Source organism: Pseudonaja textilis, chromosome 7, assembly GCF_049901715.1.
Source record: "Pseudonaja textilis isolate UNSWEBS1 chromosome 7, rPseTex1.2, whole genome shotgun sequence".
Taxonomy (NCBI): Eukaryota; Metazoa; Chordata; class Lepidosauria; order Squamata; family Elapidae; genus Pseudonaja; species Pseudonaja textilis.
In genome coordinates this window covers 41,762,867-41,784,807 of record NC_141996.1, presented here as the reverse complement: position 1 = coordinate 41,784,807, position 21,941 = coordinate 41,762,867, and the positions used below count along the sequence as shown (strand labels likewise).

Here is a 21,941-nt window from a genome sequence, read left to right as displayed (position 1 = left end):
GAATCTCAAGAGGAGTCATATATTATTAACCTTAATCATTGGGTTGACAGCCTACATAACATGAGATTTATATGTTTTTTCTATAAATATATTTTGCCAATTTTTTTCAAAATGGTAGCATCTGTGGCTTTAGCTATAACATGATCATACCTGTAAGTAAAATGTATGACATCACAACAGTATCTTTTTCCCATTTGATTGTATCAAAAACAAAACAAAACATTAATTTGTGTGTTTCTGTTTAGACCATATAGTAAATGATGGAGATTTGATATAATACCGTGTTTCTCCAACAATATGGGCTCCCCCAATAAGAAGTCCCAGCATGCTTTATAGGCATAAAATCAAATTAAGCACCTCCTTCCAAATTAAGGCCTATATTAAACATGCAAAATGGGGGAGAATGGCGGGGGGCTGGCCGTTAGGAAGTACTTTTGTTGTATACCTGGATATGGTGCTCCCTGCGTTGACCTCCTCATTGATGGGGCACTTCGTATTGGGAGACATTCCGCCACTGTTGCTTTCCCTTCTCCCCGTGCTGCTGCGACGTTTAAAGCAACGCTGCGGCATTTGGCGCAGCCACACGCAACCAGCCAGGGCTCCTCCCAGCAACTGGAGCCCGGCGGAGACACTTGCCTTCAGGCACTCCTGTCGCCGCCTTCCCTTCGAAGGGAAAGCAATTCTTTTAAAAATGTTGCCCTACTACCGGTACGACAAAGATTCCCCTGCCCAAGAGGGCAGCCCAACCCCAAGTGGGGAGGTGAATCTCCCAGGGCTGCAGCGCAGGATTGGCCCACCCCAGGAGAAGTGCCCAGCTGCGATCCCTGCCTGGCGCCGGGCAGAGCGCGAAGAGCTTTGCCTGGGTTCCCAGTGCAGCTGACAGGTGGGCCCTCCTGCCCACCGGTGGAGCTCTCACCAAGGCAGTGAGCGCCTTCCCACTGGACCCTCCGCTCATCCCGCCAGGGCTGTGCCAGAGCCGTGCGGGCTGGGCAGAGCTGGGAAAGCGAGCCAGGGGTGAGCACCTGCCTGCCAACTGAAAGAGCCGGGCCGACCTGAGCTTGGCTTCCTTCCCAAGTCCCTCCAGCCCAAACCCAAAGGGGCCACCGGGAGAGGCTGTCCAAGTCAGTGATAGTGCCCACCTGTCCGCAGACAGGAAGGTGAGGCAATGGCAGTGCTGCTTCCCTGGCCGTCAGGTCCGGCGGAGAGAGCCCAAAGTCGCCCATCCTTTCCACCCCTCGACCAGCCCGTCCCCGTCCCCACACATCTCCAAACATGCTGGCAGCTCCAAATGCTGCAGCGGCATGGGCATTGGGCAAAGACACTCACTTGGTGGGGCTCAGCTCGGAGGACGTGGTGCAAGCCATCGCCTTGCCGCCCTGTCCAGGTATGGGTGGGCGCTATCACTGCCATGGGTAGCCTCTCCCAGTGGCTCCTTTGGGTTCAGGCTGGAGGGACTTGGGAAGGAAGCCAAGCTCGGGGCGGCCCAGCTCTTTTGCTTGGCAGGCAGGGGTGCACCCGCGGCTCGCTTTCCTGGCTCTCCCCAGCCTGCACGGCTCTGGCAGGATGAGCGGAGGGTCTGGCAGGGAGGTGCTCGCTGCCTTGGCGAGAGCTCCACCGCCAGGCAGGAGGGCCCACCTGTCAGCTGCACTGGGCGTCCCAGGCGAAGCTCTTCGTGCTCTGCCCGGTGCCAGGCAGGGATGGCGGCTGGGCGCTTCTCCCGGGGTGGGCCGATCCTGCGCTGCAGCCCTGGGAGATTCACCTCCCCACTTGGGGTTGGGCTGCCCTCTTGGGCAGGGGAATCTTTGTCGTACCGGTAGTAGGGCAACATTTTTAAAAGAATTGCTTTCCCTTCGAAGGGAAGGCGGCGACAGGAGTGCCTGAAGCCGAGTGTCTCCGCTGGGCTCCAGTTGCAGATAGGAGCCCTGGCTGGCCACACATGGCTGCACCAAACACCGCGGCGTTGCTCTAAATGCCGTGGCAGCACGGGGAGAAGGGAAAGCAATGGTGGCGGAACATATCCCGATAGGAAGTGCCCCACCAACGCCGAGGTCAACATCCAAGCTGCCGCCGCCTGCCAGCCCAAGGATGCCGGGGTGGAATTAAGTCACCCCTGAAAAGATGGCCTAGCCATTTTTTGGGGGGATCAATAAAAAATAAAGCCCGGCCTTATTTTGTGAGAAACACGGTACATTAATATACTGTATACATTAACAAGAATAAGTCCACATACCTATAGGTAATGTAAAAGGAGCAGTGGTGGTATTCAGCAGTTCGCTCTGGATTGGGTGAACCGGTAGCGAGGATTTGGCGTGGGTCCCCGAACTGGTAATAAGTTCTGGCTGGCCACACCCCTGACCCAGTCACCCTGTCACTGCTGGGTCTTTTGCCCCGCCTGCCTGATGCTTACTCACCTTGTCCGCCTGACGCTCACCCTTAAAGATATTTCTTTTTTCCCCCTTCTGACAATCAGCTGTTCATATGATCAGCTGTGCCGGGATTCCCCTTGCTGAGGCCCAGAAAGGCAAAAAATGGAGGAAGGGGCTTGCCCCCTCCATTTTTTGCCTTCCTGAACCCCGGAGACTTCTGGGAGTAAAGACATCCCCCTAGAAGTTCCTCTGAGGCCAGAAAGGTCCCAAAACGGAGCATGGAGAGATGCTGCATGCCTCCCATGCTGTTTTTTTATTTCCTGAGCCCCAGAGGAGCCTTCTGGGAGCCAAAATGCCCCCAGAGGCTCATCTGAGCCAGGAAGATCCCAAAATGGAGTGTGGAGTGCTGCATGCCCCTCCCATGCTCTGCTTTTTTTCTTCCTGACCCCAGAGGAGCCTTCTGGGAGCAAAAATGCTTCCCCTAGAGGCTCCTCTGAGGCCAGAAAGATCCCAAAACAGAGAGTGGAGGGGTGCTATGGGTCCCTCCAATGTTGTTGATTTTTTCTTCCTGAGCCCCAGAGGAGCCTTGTGGGAGCAAAAATGCCCCCCGAGGCTCCTCCGAGGCTCCGAGAGCAAAAAAACAAAAACAAAAAAACAAAGCAAAAAAGCCACGCCCACCCATTCACATGGCCATGCCCACCAAGCCACACCCACAAAACCGGTAGTAAAATGTTTTGAATCCCACCACTGAAAAGGAGACTCTCATTCTCTTAATATTATGTAGTTCTCTGATAGTAGCCACATGACTATGGCCTAACGTCGTTTTGATTTGTCTAGAAATCTAATTAGCATTCTAGATTACTGATGCTTTTTCCTAGCTTTCTGAAGCTTCCATTTAGATGCAGATTTGATAACCAGAAACAAAGGGACAAGGAATTCAGAAATGAATATTTTAAAAAATGCCCATGTCACTTGAAGATTTGGGAAGACAACAATTTCCATGTTTTTTTCCTGTTCTAACGGTGACAATTTGACAGATACGACTTACTCACATTGCTCTAGTGTAGCTAAATTTTCTGCAAAATATATAAATTCAATTGAATTGAAGTCAATGCTCTGAACCTACAGTAAGATAGAAAGGTAGCTGTTTTTATTGTGTGTATAAATAAACCACATCTGTGATATCCTAAGATTTTCAAAGCTAGAACATGTTTGTTTTATTATAAAATATAAATATTTCTCCTCAGGTACCAATAAAGATCCAATAAAGGATTTATTTTGTGATCAAGTTTTCAAAGTCATATATTTATTTAAAAAACTACAACACAAAATGCACAGCAATAATTACAATCCAGAACTAACATTAGATGCAGTTGTATATAATTCTTTGTCAGTATAAAATATATTTAAATGACGACTGCTACTAGAGTTCTTCACTTGCATTTACCATTGTTTGAGAGCAGTTTATCTAGAAATACTATCAGCATGCCTACAAAGGCTGGATGATCCACTAGATACTTAATTATACTGCGAAGAAAAATGAAAGAGGTGTCAAAATTGACAAGCAACAAAGCTATCTGGTACCTTCATACCTTAGTGCAAAAATGTGCAAAATAACCTTGTCAAGATATTTTTGCAGACTTCCCTAGACAGACAAGCTCTAAAAAGAGCCATTAAAAATTGTCATTTAAAAATATGAAAAAATGAACTTCCCAAATGACAGCTGTTAAGCTTCATGAATAAATTAATATGTATGAAGCAATAGACATGCATTATAGTCCATGATTATTTATATCCTAGTAAGCTGCTACTACTACTACTACCACCACCACACACACACACACATCATGGGTAAATATATAAATGGCTAAGTTCAAAATTTTAGCTACCTATATGCTGCATATTTATTACAAAACAGACAGACTTGTCTAAAATACTATTATAACAGAAAACACATAGGAAGTAAATCCCAAAAATATAAATTTCACCTGATATTATACTCTTTTAGAAAATAGGTTTCTTTCATGACGAATATACTAACTCTAATAGAGTATCTTTTTTCTTTGTATATTTTCAGGTTAACAATTTGCAATCTACTTATCATAAACATGCATGATTTCCACTGTAGCTTGTGCAAAATGATGAATCTTGATAAATGTTGTCCTGCAAGCATCAAGCGTATTCTAAGGCTGGTATCCCAACATCAAAAATGCTAACCTGGCCCAGATTTGCATTAGTTTCCCCTACTTCATAATCAAATATGATTGTTTTTCTTCATCCCCAAATTAATTATATCTATGTTATCAAATCTGGATCAGGTCCCATTAGTTAAAACAAAAAGTTTAAAATCTACAAATTGATACATGGACAAACAAGCTTATATTTTTGTATAAATGTTGTTACAAGTTTTTTTTAAGAGAAAAACTAACAAAATATAAAATAAAGAGTAGAAAGGAGGAGAAAAGATGAAAGTACAAAAAAATATGTCAACCATCTCAGCAAAATCTCTCATCTTCAGCAATCATTCCTCCATTGTAATGTTCTACCTTTCCACTTTTGACCATACAATAATACCACTGCCATATATACAGTATAAAAAGTAAGGATAAAGGTTCATTTTCCGAGCTGGGTTGTTTTCCGAATGTTTCGTTACCAGGCTAGGTAACATCTTCAACTGAGTTTTTTATAGTATAGTATAAAAAGTTATTAAAAGGTCCATGATATTTTCCAGCTGTCTGTCCATTTGACCTCAAAGATACACCTCTTATTTCAGTTGTACATTAGTCTTTAAAATCTTTTCAATTAGTATATGCATTTGTGTTCAAAATTTTTGGTTTACTTATTTGCTTATTTATGTGCAATTTTTACAATATTGAAAAAAAGGTTTAACTCACTGAAAGGAATTTTGTTTTTGCTGAAAATGTTTTTAATTATTTCCCATCATGATTAAGAAATGAGTCTGGCAGGCTTATTGTCCATATAGGTAACATTGCAGTTTGTGAAGGCATATAATTATATTTATTTATATATAAAGTTTAAAAACTGTCCCTCTCACTCACAATCCAAGCAAGTCAACAAAGCCAGGTCTTCAGACATTTTCAAAAGGCCAGGAATAAAGAAAGAACCAACCCTTTTTGACTCCTGGCTGATCGACCTATGAGCTAACTGCAAAAACTGTCTTCTGCAGTTTACCTAAGAGTTAAAGCGATTTTTTGTTTAGGATGGTCAAATTATGCCACCGTATTTGTGTAAATACAAAAAAAAAATGCATTTGTGTATCTTCATCATTGTTTATTAGCGCTGCTGTATGAAAAAGAAATTCAGAACTGATGTTATTTATCTGTTGCAATATTTTCTATTCTGGTTTACAGTTACTCTATTTACAATGAATTAGACATGACTTGATGGATGAATGCTTTTCCTTAAGATAGTGTTTGGTATTTTGTATAAAGAAAGCATGTGGCCCTGGCTCTAGCCCTGAACAATGATCTATCTTCAAGTAATAGATACTTTCATTTGACACAACACCATTTTTCACTGCATGAACAATGAATTTCGTATGAGTGCATATTTCCCGCTCAGCAAATTAAATTTATCCGAACACTTACGTTTTCAATAGAAAATACATTTTCTAAAATTACATCAAGTTGGACCATAGAAGAAATACATACAACAATAAAAATATAAATGCTTAATAATAATGCTATAAAAAGATGCTTGGTGAAATAATTCCACATTGCTTTTAGAAAAATATATTATAATTATGTCTATTAACCATTTAAAAAATGGAATAATAGGAAAGCTACTCAATTTATGATCACAATTGAACCCAGAATTTTAATTATACAGTAAGTCATTGAGGTTGTTGAGTGGTCCATGTCACCCTCTAACTCAATGATGTAATCCTGGCTCTCCCCATCATGGTTGATAAGCAAACACATAGATTAAGTGGATGGGCCAAAAGAACTGCCTTCCATGTACAGAAGGAAACTGTGGCACTGGCCTGCAGAAAAGAAGCTTAGATCTTCATGCTTCCAGGCTTCTTTTCTTCAGAACAGCACTGTAGTTCCCCTTCCCTTCTGTCTGCACATGGCCAAACTGATTTTGGAGTGAAATCCATCTGACAGGCAACCCTTCCCCTCTCAAAGATGCCGGCTGAAAAAGTCAAAAGTGGGATTTTGGCATATAGTACTTACAGCAAGTCATTTGCAACCCAGATGGCTCCAAATGTCCCATGCTACAAGTGCCAGTTGGCTTTCACTGTGAACATTTTCAGCCAATATCATTGGGAGATACCAGACTGCTTGGTGGAGGGAGTTTGCCTGGTGTGGGGTGAAATCAATCTGGTAGGCAGCACTGAAAAAAGAGATTTATGACTATTTTTCACACTTATGACCAATGCAGCATCCCTATGATCACATTATTTACATTTGGATGCTTGACAGCTGGTTTATATTTATGATGGTTGCAGTTTCCTGGGGTTATGTGACCTTTAGCAAGCAAAGACAATGGGGAAGGCAAGTTCACTTAACAACCGTGTTAATAATTTAAAAACTTCAGTGACTTGCTTAACAAATGTGGTAAGCAAAGTCGTAAAAAGAGGCAAAACTCACGTAACAAATTTCTCACTTAACAACATTACATTTTGGGTTGAATTGTGGTCATAATTTGAGGACTACCTGTAGTTAACTAATACAGAACTACTGATTTTGGAATTCTAAAAATAAAACAAAATTGTATGTAATTTGATAAAATTATAGGGAGAAAATGATTCAATTTCACATAAGCATTTTTTTAAATGAAAAGAAATTTCAAATACAGTCATGAGCATATTAATCCTATTTCAGCTACTATTACCAAGTGACTATTCTTTATGGATAGTCAATACTGTGTAAATCTAAATATGTGGATTAAGACCAACTGCTGGATAGAGAAAAAAGATAAGATTGTAGTAAGCACTGGAAAATGTGCATTGGTACTGGAGTAAATAACGTGTGATGGTTCTGACTATGAAAAAGTCATATTTTGTTTCATTAGACTGTCTGACATTATCTATTCTAGAATATAAAGACATTATTTAGAACACTCACAGTTGACCTCTATAAAAAAAATTCTTCTTCCGAACATAAATCTCTGATCATAAATTTATGAGATCAATTTCTAGGCTGGATGCCTATCTTGAAAAGTTCTTTGTGCTTGAAACTCAAGAAATAAACAGCTTTGTATTCTTCAGGATGTATTATGAACAAAGTCAGCAATATATACAAAATCAAAATATAAATTTATTATAACAATTCACCTCAGAGCTTCAAAAATGCTTATATGTGATAAAATGTGTTTCATTGCAATTTGCTTTTCCCAATATAAGGAGGTTCAGAAAAGTTGATTTATAAAATATAGCTTTTAAAGTACACCATAATTATATAAACTGATGTTTGAATAAAATTTCTAGCAATCAACTTAACTACATAAGACATTATATATTCTAGATTGTTACATATTTAATGGCTCATTGAACAACAAAATGATCATTATTTCCTTTTCAAAAATACAAACTGCAATTTCAAGAAATAAAAAGCAGGGAAATATGAAAGTATGATATGTGCAATACACGATAATAGGAAAAAAATACTCCTTTAAAATTGGATATTTGTGATAAAAGTAATGAATTAGCACTTTATGCCAGGAAATAATGTTCAATTTGATCTCCCAATTCACTTTCCTTCTATTTACTTTGTTCTTTAAATTATATCACATTGCAGAATTAAACTGTCACTTGTACAATAAGGAAAATGCAATAAAATGTCAAAGTATTTACAAATATTGGTCCTCCTTACTTTTCTTCAAACTCTGTCCACAACCAGCATGGATACTGCATCACAAACTACATCAAAATGTTGTTTTTATTTGTTTTTTTTAACCATTTAGTTGTCTCCAAATCTTGGTGACTTTATAGACAAGTTGTCCCCATGCTACCCTGTTAAACACAGCTTCTTTCAATTCTTGGATGTTCAGCTTTGCATCAGATTTAAAGTTATCAAGCCAGCATGTTCTTTGCTTGCCCCTTTTCTAGCATACTTAGCTTATCAGTTACGACTTATGCTTTCTTGATTTTCCTTTTGTTTGAGTTATGACCAAAAAGCCTGTTTTTGTTATTTTTCACTATCATAGCAAAACATACCGGTCTTTAGTTTCACCAACCCTATCTTTGCAGTTTCAGCATTTTCATTAATATTGTCATTTTGCTATATGATCCTGTATGCCCTTTTTAAAAAGAACTTTTCATTTTTGTTTCTTAATTTAGAAAGAGTATTGCTTACTCTAAACTTATTCCAACAAAATATTTTTGATATATTGACTAAGTTGGTTTTCCTAAACTAGTCAGCTGATTTAAGTACCATTCATAACAGTCCCTTTGTGGTTTATCTAGCTGTGATGAGATTGAAAGGCAAGATATTTTCCAAAATTGTATTTCACCAATTGTATCAAATATAGTTTTCAGGAATTTGGTTCCATATATTACACAGGTATATAAAATTAAATCCCTGGCACAATAAAATCTTATGTTGTGTCCTTAGCAGGGTTCCAATATTAAGCAAGTCAGCAGTTGGAAAAAAATGTGAAAATGCTTTCTTGTAATTATCTAGTACAAGTTTCATTTAAAAAGCAATAACAAGTCATTCTACTGCATCTTTAACTGAATAGCACTAGCACAACAAAATATATCACATGTATCATCTGAATGACTACAAAATAATGACTACCGTCTCCAAAAAGGTTGTTTTTATTAGGAAAAAGAGAGAGAGAACTCATCAATTACTCCTTATCTACTTATGTAGATGAGACGCAACATACTTTGATGAGGATATATATACACTGCTCAAAAAAATAAAGGGAACACAAAAATAAGACATCCTAGATCTGAATTAATGAAATATTGTTATTAAATACTTTGTTCATTACATAGTTGAACGGGCTGACAACAAACTCACACAAAAATTATCAATAGAAATCAAGTTTAGCAACCCATGGAGGTCTGGATTTGGAATTGCACTCAAAATTAATGTGGAAAAACACACTACAGGCTGATCCAACTTTGATGTAATGTACTTAAAACAAGTCAAAATGAGGCTCAGTAGTGTGTGTGGCCTCCACGTGCCTGTATGACCCCTACAATGCCTGAGCATGCTCCTGATGAGGTGGCGGATGGTCTCCTGAGGGATCTCCTCCCACACCTGGACTAAAGCATCCCCCAACTCCTGGACAGTCTGTGGTGCAACGTGGTGTTGGTGGATGGAGCGAGACATGATGTCCCAGATGTGCTCAGTTGGATTCAGGTCTGGGGAACGGGCAGGCCAGTCCATAGCATCAATGCCTTCATCTTGCCGGAACTGCTGGCGCACTCCAGCCACATGAGGTCTAGCATTGTCTTGCATTAGGAGGAACCCAGGACCAACCACACCAGCATATGGTCTCACAAGGAGTCTGAGGATCTCATCTCGGTACCTAATGGCAGTCAGGCTACCTCTGGCGAGCACATGGAGGGCTGTGCGGCCCCCTAAAGAAATGCCACCCCACACCATTACTGACCCACTGCCAAACTGGTCATGCTGGAGGATGTTGCAGGCAACAGAACGTTCTCCACGGTGTCTCCAGACCCTGTCACGTCTGTCACATGTGCTCAGTGTGAACCTGCTTTCATCTGTGAAGAGCACAGGGCGCCAGTGGCAAATTTGCCAATCTTGGTGTTCTCTGGCAAATGCCAAAAGTCCTGCACGGTGTTGGGCTGTAAGCACAACCCCCACCTGTGGATGTTGGGCCCTCATACTACCTTCATGGAGTCTGTTTCTGACCATTTGAGCAGCCTCCTGCACATTTGTGGCCAGCTGGAGGTCATTTTGCAGGGCTCTGGCAGTGCTCCTCCTGTCCCTCCTTGCACAAAGGTGGAGGTAGCGGTCCTGATGCTGGGTTGTTGCCTTCCTACGGCCTTCTCCATGTCTCCTGATGTACTGGCCTGTCTTCCGGTAGCGCCTCCATGCTCTGGACACTACGCAAACCTTCTTGCCACAGCTCGCATTGATGTGTCATCCTGGATGAGCTGCACTACCTGAGCCACTTGTGTGGGTTGTAGCCTCTGTCTCATGCTACTACTAGAGTGAAAGTACCGCCAGCATTCAAAAGTGACCAAACCATCAGCCAGAAAGCATAGGAACTAAGAAGTGGTCACCACCTGCAGAACCACTCCTTTATTGGGGATGTCTTGCTACCTGCTTATGCTTTCCACTGTTGTCTATTGCATTTGCACAACAGCATGTGAAATTGATTGTCAATCAGTGTTGCTACCTAAGTGGACAGTTTGATTTCACAGAAGTGTGATTGACTTGGAGTTACATTGTGTTGTTTTAAGTGTTCTCTATATTTTTTTGAGCAGTGTATATATTTTCTGCCTAATCTTCAACTAGCCATGCAGAAATTTATTCTTAAAGCTGATAAGAAGTGCAAATACCACAAACACAAGTGTCTTCCAAGGTCAATTATTCAGCATAATCAACTGTCTATGAATTATAATCATACGTAGGTTGCTATTGACTATCACCTCAACTGGGAGCAAGATCCATGGAAATTAATAGAAATCCTCAGTATACATGCAGAGGATCATATTATGCTTTAACCTTTAGCTAAGTTCAATAAATATGTCCTATTTGTAAAAGAAAATATCATCACAAGGTATACTATGCTGAAGGAAATAAGAAGGTAATATCCCAAATGACTTACCCATGAAATTGAGGTAGCCTTCTCCTCCAAGAGAATGAGTAATGAGACGTATCATTTTATGAAGCTGTATTCCTCGATCAATAACTGGTGTGAAAGGTGACAGAACACTCATATAGTTGTACATTTCTGCATCCATCAGCCAAAAAGCCAAAGTCTTATCACCAACAAGGGCCTTGGTAAATACATAAATGAGGCAGAGAAAAAAAAACTTTTATGAGATTAATGTTTTACAGGACATAAATTAAAAACATCTTATAGGTCAGATGTCAGTAACCTGCGGCTCTAGAGCTGCATGCGTCTCTTTGGGCCCTCTGCTGTGGCTCCCTGTTGCATCACTGGCTGGTTCCACTCCTTGTCCTCCCCTCCCACTCCTTGCCTGGCCTGAGAAGGTAAGGGCAACAGTGGAGAAGGAGAAGAGGCTGGGGCTGATTCTCCAGTGCCTCACTCTTGCTGGAGCTTCTTCCGGCCCTTGGTGCTGGGCATGCCTCAGTCACTTGGGGAGATGTGTAACCTGCTCTCTGCCCTGAGACACTGGTCCAACCTGGCCGTAACTGATCCGGCCTCGCTAACATGAGGGCTGGTGCGGTAGGAATGGGATCTGGGATGATGGAAAGGGGGATGGCCTGCAGCGCCCATCCACAGCTTTAAGACGCTCAGGGCAGTAGGAAAAGGGGGCTGGCCCCACTGAACCTCGCATGCCCACCCTGGGGCTAGGCTTGGAGAAAGATGAAGGGCCCTCAGCAAAGACACTCACCTGTCAGTTGGCCTGTGTGTGTGTGTGTGTGTATGTGTGTGTGTCTGCATGTCTCTCTCTCTCTCTATGTCTCTCTCTCTCTATGTCTCTCTCTGTGTATGTCTCTCCCTCTCCCTCTCTCTCTCACTCACTCACTCACTCCCTGTCTCTGTGTCTCTTCTCACTCCCTCAGAAAGCCCCGTGTGCTCTTCTTGGGGCTCTTTGCTACCCCTTTTTATTTCTTCCTTTTGGGAATCAGGGCTGGCTGAGGAACAAGCACAAGCCACGGTGGAGGCTTCCCTCCTCCCACTCTTCCTCTCACAACCCCCTGGCTGGCTGTTGATGGGCCAGGAGGGTGTGCACAAGAGGAGAAGGAGGGGGAGGATATTTATTTCTACATTATATTATATACCCATGAAATATAGGTTTAATTTAAGGAAAATCTGATGCAGTTTCAAGACATGAGTTCTAGATTATCTATTATAGTCCATCAGGCCCTTAATTGTAGCAATAAATAGAAAAATCCACAAGAGAGAGAGAGAAAACAAGAGATAGAAAGAATAATTTTTCAGACATTTGTTATATTTTAATTTCAGATTTTGTATAGGCTGGCTAGGGTGGGTTCATCTCAGTATTGTCCCATTTGAGTTAGCATTCATACTTTCTTAATAGGATTTTTGGAGAAAATAATATGGTTTAAAGTTGATTCTGAACCACATACAAACCATCTGGAATATATTATTATTTGAAATACTATATATCTATCAAGCATCAGGCATAACAAAACATATAACTCTTTTACAATAGAAAAAAACAATGTCATTCCAGATTTTCAGTCATGGATGGATGATATGTACTGGCTTTCTGTAATGCTGTGCTTAAAAAATGAATCTTTTTCTGAAAAAATGTAATTCATATTTCTTTTTCTCTCTCTTTTTCCTTTATATTTTAAAGATGGATAGCTGCAATTTAATCTAATTGTTGTGGGCATGAACTGCTGAATTGTTACAATACCTGATCATGACTCTCTGCATAGGCAATGTACTTCTCTCCATATCGCCTGTTTGTTAAAGTAAACACAATATTTCCCATGTCCCAATCCTCATCCTTACGCTCCTTAATTATCTGAAAATGAAAAGGATAATTTTGAATTATTTTATCATTTTTTTCAACTTATCCTATGGTATTGAACTGTTCATGATCAGTGTTTCTTACATACATTTTGAAATGTTAGGTTACTGCGTGTGGCATGTGATTCTGGTCCAGTTTCACATCATAGCACAATTAATATAGCACGGAACAATTAAAAAAAACATGACTAATCTTGGTTTGTTGAAACAATTCAAACAAAGTCAGACCTACTAATATTTGAAAAGGAAATCTTCAGAAAATTGCATGGCTATAAACTAAAATCAGAAGTAAAAAATAACACACACACACACACACACCAAAAAAGAAGAAAATTATGCTTCTATCATATCCAAGAAAATAGCAAGGACTTTTTCATAAAATTACTAATAAAGTTGTGCTTGTCTTGAAAATGTTTACCTTTTAATATACATAATAACTGAAGTAAAGCATTGTTTTTCTTCCAAAATGTCTGCCAACAACTTATTAACTATGCATATCTTAAATTCATTTTCTTTCTATTTCTGTAAACAGTAGGGGCTACACGCCATCATTTTTATGGTTGATTAAACACAAATTTCACCACTCTATCTGTCTGTTTCTTGCTATGCAATGCTGTATAATCCTTTGATTAATGTATTAGCTCTAATTGAAATAAGGTAAATTATTTCTATGTATTTAATTTTATAGCATACAATATAAGAAGAATTGATCAACAGGAGTGCTGATTTACCACCAGCTTATCAAGTACTCAGGACACAAGAGCAGAATAGCCCAAAGCACACACTCCCCTAGAGAGAAGCGCCCTGAGGATGGGCTCCAGCATGGTCTGAAAGCTTGGAAGAATAAACTTCTGATCCCAATGACTGACCCAGATTGGATCCAGCAACATTATCCTGCGACATGTATGTTTGCCTTCATTCAATATATGAAGAGTATTGTGCAAATAAAAAATAACAATAAATACCACAATGATGTAATCTGATATTACAATGACAAAATGATGGCAGAAAACTTTAGACATTGCTAATTATATATTTAACTTTACTGTGGAAAGTCACTTATGCTTTGGTCACCTCCTGTATGGACAGGTAGAACAATTAATCAGTGGAAGGACTTGCCTCCAGAAGTTGTGAGTGCTTCATCACTGGAGGTTTTTAAGAAGAGATTGGAAATCATTTGCCTGAAATGATATAGGGTTTCCTGCTTGAGCAGAGGGTGGACTAGAAGAACTCCAAGGTCCCTTGTTCTATTTTTCTTGAATAACTGGAAGCCTCAATTAGTCAAGAATAAAAAGATGATGAAAGGATTTGTGTGTAGGACAGATAATTTCTTGGCTAGTTAGATAGAATGGTCTTAAGATACTTGGGTAGAACCAAAGTACCAGCAAATTGTGCTAAAATGCGTTAAATTGTTCAATCTAGCAAGCATTATATAGAATTATATATTATAATTATAATTATTATATATTGATAGAATTTTGGTAGAAATTGAATAATTGAAATTGAATAAGTGTGTTATTATTATCACAAATATAAGCTATGAAATAAGATGTGGAAATATGTATTAGCAATGGAGTTATTCTGTATGTTAAAGAAAGCACAAAAGCAGAAATCACAAGAAAGCAGAAATCACAAGAACATTGTAAACACAATGAACATCATTGTGAAAGCTCATGATAACCTAAAGCAGAATCAGATTTGCTATTAAAACCAAAACATAAAAAAGGAAATCCTATCCAAACGAAGACAAACATAAAATATAAATTCTGCTAAAATATGAAATATGTTAATTAAAAATACAAATCAAGACTATGAAGGACACATGGCAAACACAAACTTTTCTAATCTTCAATTTGAATCACTAAAGGAAACAAAGCTTTATATTTTTCTGCTTTAAATTTCCATAGCACTGACATGTACTATATATCTTTTATTTACAGCATCCTGTAAAAATCATTTAGGAACTTTATTGAGAAGTAACATGACAATTTGCCTATGTCACATCTGACTTTTATTATTTTTAATTTTTCCCCTTTTTTACACTTTGAAATTATTTTATAAACAATAGCACCTGTGTCTCATGTAATTTTGAAGAAATTAAAAGCACAAACAAATAATAATTTATGAATATCTGGATAAGAAACAATGCCAAATCTTTAAGCTGCATCTAACGTAAACAGAAGAAATAGAAAGATTTCTTTTTCCACTGTTCTGTAAGAATTAGTTGATAACAAACCGAAATATCATCTGTAGTCAGACTACATTAGGAAAATTTTTGTCTTGTGGTTCATGGATTATAGATTTACAACTGCACAAGAATGAGTCTTTTTCCAATTAATAGATTATCTGTACTAGCAATATGCCTTTGATGCCATCTGATAACATTTTTAGAATATGAAAAAAGAAATTCACTAATGATAGGGAAAATATATCCTGAAATATATATTCTGTCCACTGGAAAATAGATCAAATTTGTTTCAAAAGTATGTGTTTAAATACCTAAGAAATAAATTGTGCTTTAGAATAATATACATATTTCAAGCTATATAAAACTGCATATATTTCAAAGATAAAATAATTATTATACTACACCCCTACATATAGGCCTAACTCAAGATACATACTATTATGTTAACCTATAACACAGATCTGTACAAAGGTGCAATGTCTTAATTTATAGTAATGCTTCTGAAATAATTTTTCTAAAATTCAATTATTTCTATAGATGGAAACATTAATAACCTCCCTGAAAAGCTTAAATCTGTTTAGTGTTCATCTTTTTGTTTTTGTTCTTAAAGAAATTAAAAATATTTGCTCTTAGTTTGTATCACTAGAGTGCAACATTGGCAAGCTTTTTGTACAAATATGTTTAGCAATAGTTAAGGTGCTAGATTCATAAATATGCAATTAATGTATTGTAAAATCATTATACAACTTCATGTGCATAACAGATACATTTTTAATCTCCATTTTGTTAGGAGTTAAGCTTGCTGTAAGGATTATCAAAATTCTGTCCACAAAACCACAAAAGTAAAAGCCAAACAATCAAATATAATTATAGAATAATTAGTCTTATGTTACACTGAACTTTGGAGACACAAAGCTTAGTATACTATACAAGCATAACTTTCTGAAGCTTTCAGATTAGTTTTGAGACCTCTGGCTGAGAATGATGCGAGCTGTAATTCCAATACACATGACAGTTTTAATTAGATGCTAAAAACACAAATTGGGAAATTTGGCTAAATATATATAGAAGACATTTTCCTTCTTCTTTGATAAAAAAAATTACAACAGAGAAGAGGAGTGCGTAAGTGAATTATTACTACATTTTATTTGTCTAAATTATGGAAACCCAGTTCATAGATGCAAGTGTCATATTATAATTACTTGATATTATTTAATTACATGTATGGTAAAATGGGAATGTGGTGACCTAGCAATTAGGATGCTGGGCTATCGAGACCGAAGCACCACATGATGGGGTGAGCTTCCATTACTCTCCCCAGCTCCTGTCAACCTACAAGTTTGAAAGCTTGAAAATATAGTAGATAAATATAATCACTTCAGTGGAAAAGTAACAGCATTCCATCCACCTCAACGTATAGTCCTGTTAGTCACATGACCATGAAAGCATCGTTGGATAATGCTGGCTCCCCTGGCTAAGAAACAAAGATGAGCACTGCCTCCTAGAGTCGGATACAAGTGGGCAGGGGAAACCTTTACATTTACATATGGAAGCGTGAGTGAAAAATGTGGCAAAGCATGGAATGAATCTATTCTCACCTGAATCCATTTGTCAGGAATTGCCATGGCCATCCGGTAATCAAATCCACATCCTCCTTCAATTATTGGACAACAAAGTGCTGGCATTCCAGACACATCCTGGAAGAATTATTTGAAGTTAGTTGACAAGTAATGAAACATTATAAAATAAGAATATCAGGAATTGAAAATAAGGAGACAGTTCCACCAGAAGAATTACTATTCAGTCATAAATAATGAAAATATTTTCAATCTCATTCAATATTAAAGAATCACAATTCATTAATCTGCAATTTCTATAGCATAAATATTATGAAAGCATGTTGTTTCCTATTCATATTTTTTTCTCATGCTGTGAATATTAGTCAGTACATGAAATGTACTTGAAATACGCACTAATGAAAATACTAATAAAGGACAACAGTTTGATGACTCTTCAAACTGTCTTTTCACTTACTAATAATTAATTGCATGCTATTATAACAGAAGTAGACAACTTGCCCTAGTTGACTCACCCCACTATTTTGCCCCAGTTGATTCACCCTGGGACCACTCACTGTGGAACAATTCAATGCAGGATAACTCAAGAAAGGGACAAATGAATTGCAGCGGGCCATATCTTGCTTTAGGTTTGAAGCTTCTCAGGACTGAGATGAGCTGCAATTCTACTTCTCTCTTGATTTACCCACATTGAATTGTCCCAGGGCAAGTTGGCCACAGCAAATTGGCCAGGATGAGTTGTCCCATTCCAGATTTAGAATATTATCAATACTTTTGTTGGACAGTACCCACAATAGTTTTAAAAAGTTATATAAGTTATGGAATCTTTATGGAATAGTATAACCAATTTGCCCTAGACTATATGTGTGCAGTTTCTTTAGAATTCACTTCACTTCCATTTAAGATCAAATTCACGTTAGGCACTTGCAATTTAGAATAATATCAATAGTTCTTCCCTCTCAATTTATTTCTGCCACAAGCAAGTGGATCAATTCCACATTCTGTACAGAGGCTCCCACTAGAAAATAAAGTTGAAGTAATTTTCAGTTTAACTATAATAAATTGAAGGAACATCTTGTTTACAAAAAAGTATATGAGAAAATGCAAAAAGATTATAAGATAGGAATCTTGATCACCTTATTAAGGCTCACTGGATGATGGACTCATTTTATTTGAAAAGAACCTCAAAATCAATAAAACAATTTTAAGTTTAATATATTCCATAGTTGCTTCATTTCACCTGTTTTTGTTTAAAATGCACTGTAATTACTTCTCCAGGACCATGACCAGTACAATTTAAATGTTAAATAGTTAAAAACGTTAAACACTAAGAGATAAAAATATATAAAGATTTCTAGTACCTGTTTACTTTTAAGAATACTTTTAAGAAATTCTAGCAATATCTTCTAAATGTAATTCTGACAAATATATTGTTATTTATAATTCATGGACAAAGAATTAAACATACCTAACATTAGTCAGAATGATTTAGAAATGGGAAGAACATTAGGTATTCATAAAGATTGCTGTTACAAAGACAGATACATAAAAAATTAGCTGCCTTGGCAGTATAGTGAGTTTCCAAAGTCATAAGTACATTATAGAAGAGTTAAGTCATGACAAAGTTCATTGTTTAAAAGAATTATAATTCTAGTGATCTCTATGGAGATTCTCAGTCATCCAACCTATAGTGATCCCAAAGGTCCTTTTTCAAAAGGCAACTGGATTTTGTTTTTCCTTGAAGACATTTTACTTCTTATCTATGAAGCTTCTTCAGTTCTGTCAGAAACTGAAAAAACATTTTTGGAACAATTCTAATGATCATATTATATTTAGGCTGCACCTTAGAAATACTTGCTGATGTATGTCTGAACTCAGTAGGATTGGAATACACCTGAACAGGAATATACTTTACAGCATATATTTAGTTTTATAACTGAAACTAGTAAAATGTTTAACAAATCCTGCATCATGCTTAAGCATTAATAAACTGAAATTAATATAACTGTAACTTAATAATGATTTGTTCAAAAAAGCTTTCAAATAAATAAGTCAAAGTAATTGTGTAAATGTAATCTAAGATTTACCTCTGCTATAGTTACACATTCTGGATGCAAAATATGTATCATGTAGTTTGCCATCATTAGGTAGGCCACTGCATCTTCATCAACATGCATACCAAAATATTCATTGTAATCTCCACTAAAGCTTTCACCTAATATGATAAATAATAAGTGCTGTAAGTGCAAGTTATAGGATTTACTGTAGGTTTTTCAGATAAAACTCTCAATTATTTGAATTGTGGTATGATCACTGATATATAAATTAAACTTACCAATTCCATGATGGTGATATAGCATAGATGATACACCATCAAATCGAAACCCATCAAAGGCATACTCTTCTATCCACCATCTTAAATTGGAGAGAAGAAATCTCAGAACTTCCCAGCTGAAATATAAATAACATATCCCAAGTATTAATATACAACATTAATCTATTCCTAGTGTTTCTATATATACAATTTTATTTTTGATAAATTGTTTTTGATAAAAGAAGTCCATAAACCTAATTTTCATTATTTACTATATTTATAAATATATTTTTTTTGTCCAATAAGGTTCAGACAATACATGATTCTCCGCCATTTAGGACCTGCAATGGAAAAACACTGAATTAGTTATAAAGAAGATCCTTGGCAGATGAAGTTAATATCATTAAGGGAAAGGGAATCATTTATACACACACATATACATGTACATATAATTATTATTTTTTTGGTGTTAAAAACATTCACACACTACACACACTTCATACCTTACTATAAATTACTGAACAACTGAAGAAAGAACAGTCAATCCATACAGATGTATTTCTCTCCAAACAATACCCTGCATAGATCTTCCTTCAGATACAGATCTTTTGGGATTAAATTAAAAGAAAGAAGTATGCAGATTTTAAATAGTAATTTGAGATTTTGAAAGCTATGGATAGTACAAAATGTTTTCAAATTTCTGAAGTTGCTATCACTACAATAATATACTGGAAAGACTATTTTTAAAATAATTCTGGATAACTTATTTCAAATATTTATTTCTCAAAATACTTCTGTAAATTACATGACTAAAAAGTGAGCAAATATATTTTCTAATGTTTTCTGGAAATATACATACATTCATAAATACATAGACATTCATATATCATATATCAAAATATATAGGAATTCAGCGTGATTTTGATTACTGCAGTCTATGTCCCACCTGATTCCAATACTACTATAGCGTTGGGATTCTTGTATAACTTTGTTAGTAATCAGCAGAATAAGTATCCTGATGCTGTGCATATCATAGCAGGGGACTTTAATCAAGCTGGTTTAAAAGAAGTGCTCCCTAAATTCTATCAGCATGTTAAGTGTGCTACTAGAGGAGCAAACATATTGGACAAGTATATACCAACATCAAACATGACTATAAGGTTATACAATTACCACATTTGGGACAATCAGACCATATGTCACTGCTTTTAGAACCAGCATACATCCCTCTTAGGACACGGGCTCTGCTATAATAAAGACAGTAAAATCTTGGCCAGAAGATGCTTCTCAACAACTACAGGATTGTTTTGAGAACACAAATTGGGACATCTTTTACCACCCTGACTTAGAGGTGCACACTGCAACTGTTCTGTGCTATGTCAAACACTGCACAGATACTATCACTGTGGATAAACGTATTAGGATCTATCCCAATCAGAAACCCTGGATGACCAAGTGCCTCTTGCGTGACATGACCAAGGCCTTTAGGTCCGGTGATGGGGCAAGATACAGTGTTGCCAGAGCTAATCTGAAGAAAGGTATTCGGAAGGCCAAGACTGATTATAAGAGGAAGATTGAGGATAATTTTTATTGCAATAACATGAGGCAGATGTGGCAAGGAATTCAACAAATTACAAACCATCAATCGACCAATGTCATCCCTGCTGAGGGGGATGCTTCATTGGCAGAGCAACTGAATCATTTCTTTGCTCGCTTTGAAGTAGAGACATCAGAGACAGATAAAATACAGCCACCAGCCAATTGTAGCCCCCACCTCATTGTGGAGGAACAGGAGGTGAGGAGCATTCTGAGGGCTGTGGACCCTACAAAGGCTGCCAGTCCTGACGGTATCTCTGGCTGTTTGCTTAAAGACTGTGCTGATCAGTTGGCTGGAGTCTTTACCAGGATCTTCAATCGGTCTTTACCCCAGTCCACTACTCCAACTTGTTTGAAGGCTTCCACCATTGTTCCTCTGCCAAAGAAGTTCCCTATCAGTAACCTCAACGATTACAGACTCACTCATCATGAAGTGCTTTGAGAAATTGGTCTGCTGACACATCATTTCTGGTCTTCTGCATACATACCAGTTTGCAGGAAAAATAGATCTACAGAGGACACTATAGCCATCACTCTTCACACTGCTCTGACTCATCTAGAACAGCGGGGTGGGGTGGGGGTGGGGGGCTATGTGAGGATGCTTTTTGCGGATGTTAGTTCTGCATTTAACACAATTTTTCCACATTGACTAGTGTCTAAACTTCTGGACCTTTGCCTTTTTTATTCAATCTGCCTTTGGATTATGGATTTCCTGTCTGGCCATTCACAGAGGGTCAGATTAGGTAATCATATCTCTACAGCCCTTATTCTTAACACTGGTACACCACAGGGTTCATGTTGAGTCCCTTACTTGATACTCTTTATGTGTAGGACTGCATTCCCACTCCCACTAGTAATACTACTGCTAAATTTGCAGATGATACAACAGTCGTGGGACTTATCTCCGGGGGGATGAGTCTGCCTACCAAGATGAAGTGGACCAGTTGCTTTCATGGTGTGGAGACAACAACTTGGTCCTTAACACCAATAAGACCAAGGAGCTTATAGTGGATTATAGAAGGAACAGATCAGACATCCAGCCCTTGCTTATCAATAGAGACCGAGTGGAGCAAGTGGCCAGTTTTAAGTTTCTGGGTGTTACCCTAAAAGAGGACCTAACCTGGGTTGCCCACATTACAGCCCTGGTCAAAAGGGCCCAGCAGAGATTATACTACCTGAGACTTCTCAAAAAACAACAACTGAATAAAACACTGCTGGTGACCTTCTACCACTGCACCATAGAGAGCATTTTAACTTACTGG

At 38.0% G+C, this 21,941-nt stretch overlaps 1 protein-coding gene across 2 annotated transcripts in view; it reads right to left on the bottom strand.

Annotated features, from left to right (window-relative positions):
• GBE1 (1,4-alpha-glucan branching enzyme 1) overlaps positions 1-21,941 on the bottom strand; it is a 135,068-nt gene that overhangs the window by 32,084 nt on the left and 81,043 nt on the right. For both annotated transcript variants that reach the window (XM_026700672.2, XM_026700673.2), the window contains exons 8-12: positions 19,105-19,220; positions 18,857-18,984; positions 16,791-16,889; positions 12,889-12,999; positions 11,142-11,313 (exon numbers count right to left, since the gene is read on the bottom strand). In XM_026700672.2, coding sequence (XP_026556457.1) covers positions 11,142-11,313; positions 12,889-12,999; positions 16,791-16,889; positions 18,857-18,984; positions 19,105-19,220 — 626 coding nt within the window. The remainder of the gene's footprint in view (positions 1-11,141; positions 11,314-12,888; positions 13,000-16,790; positions 16,890-18,856; positions 18,985-19,104; positions 19,221-21,941) is intronic.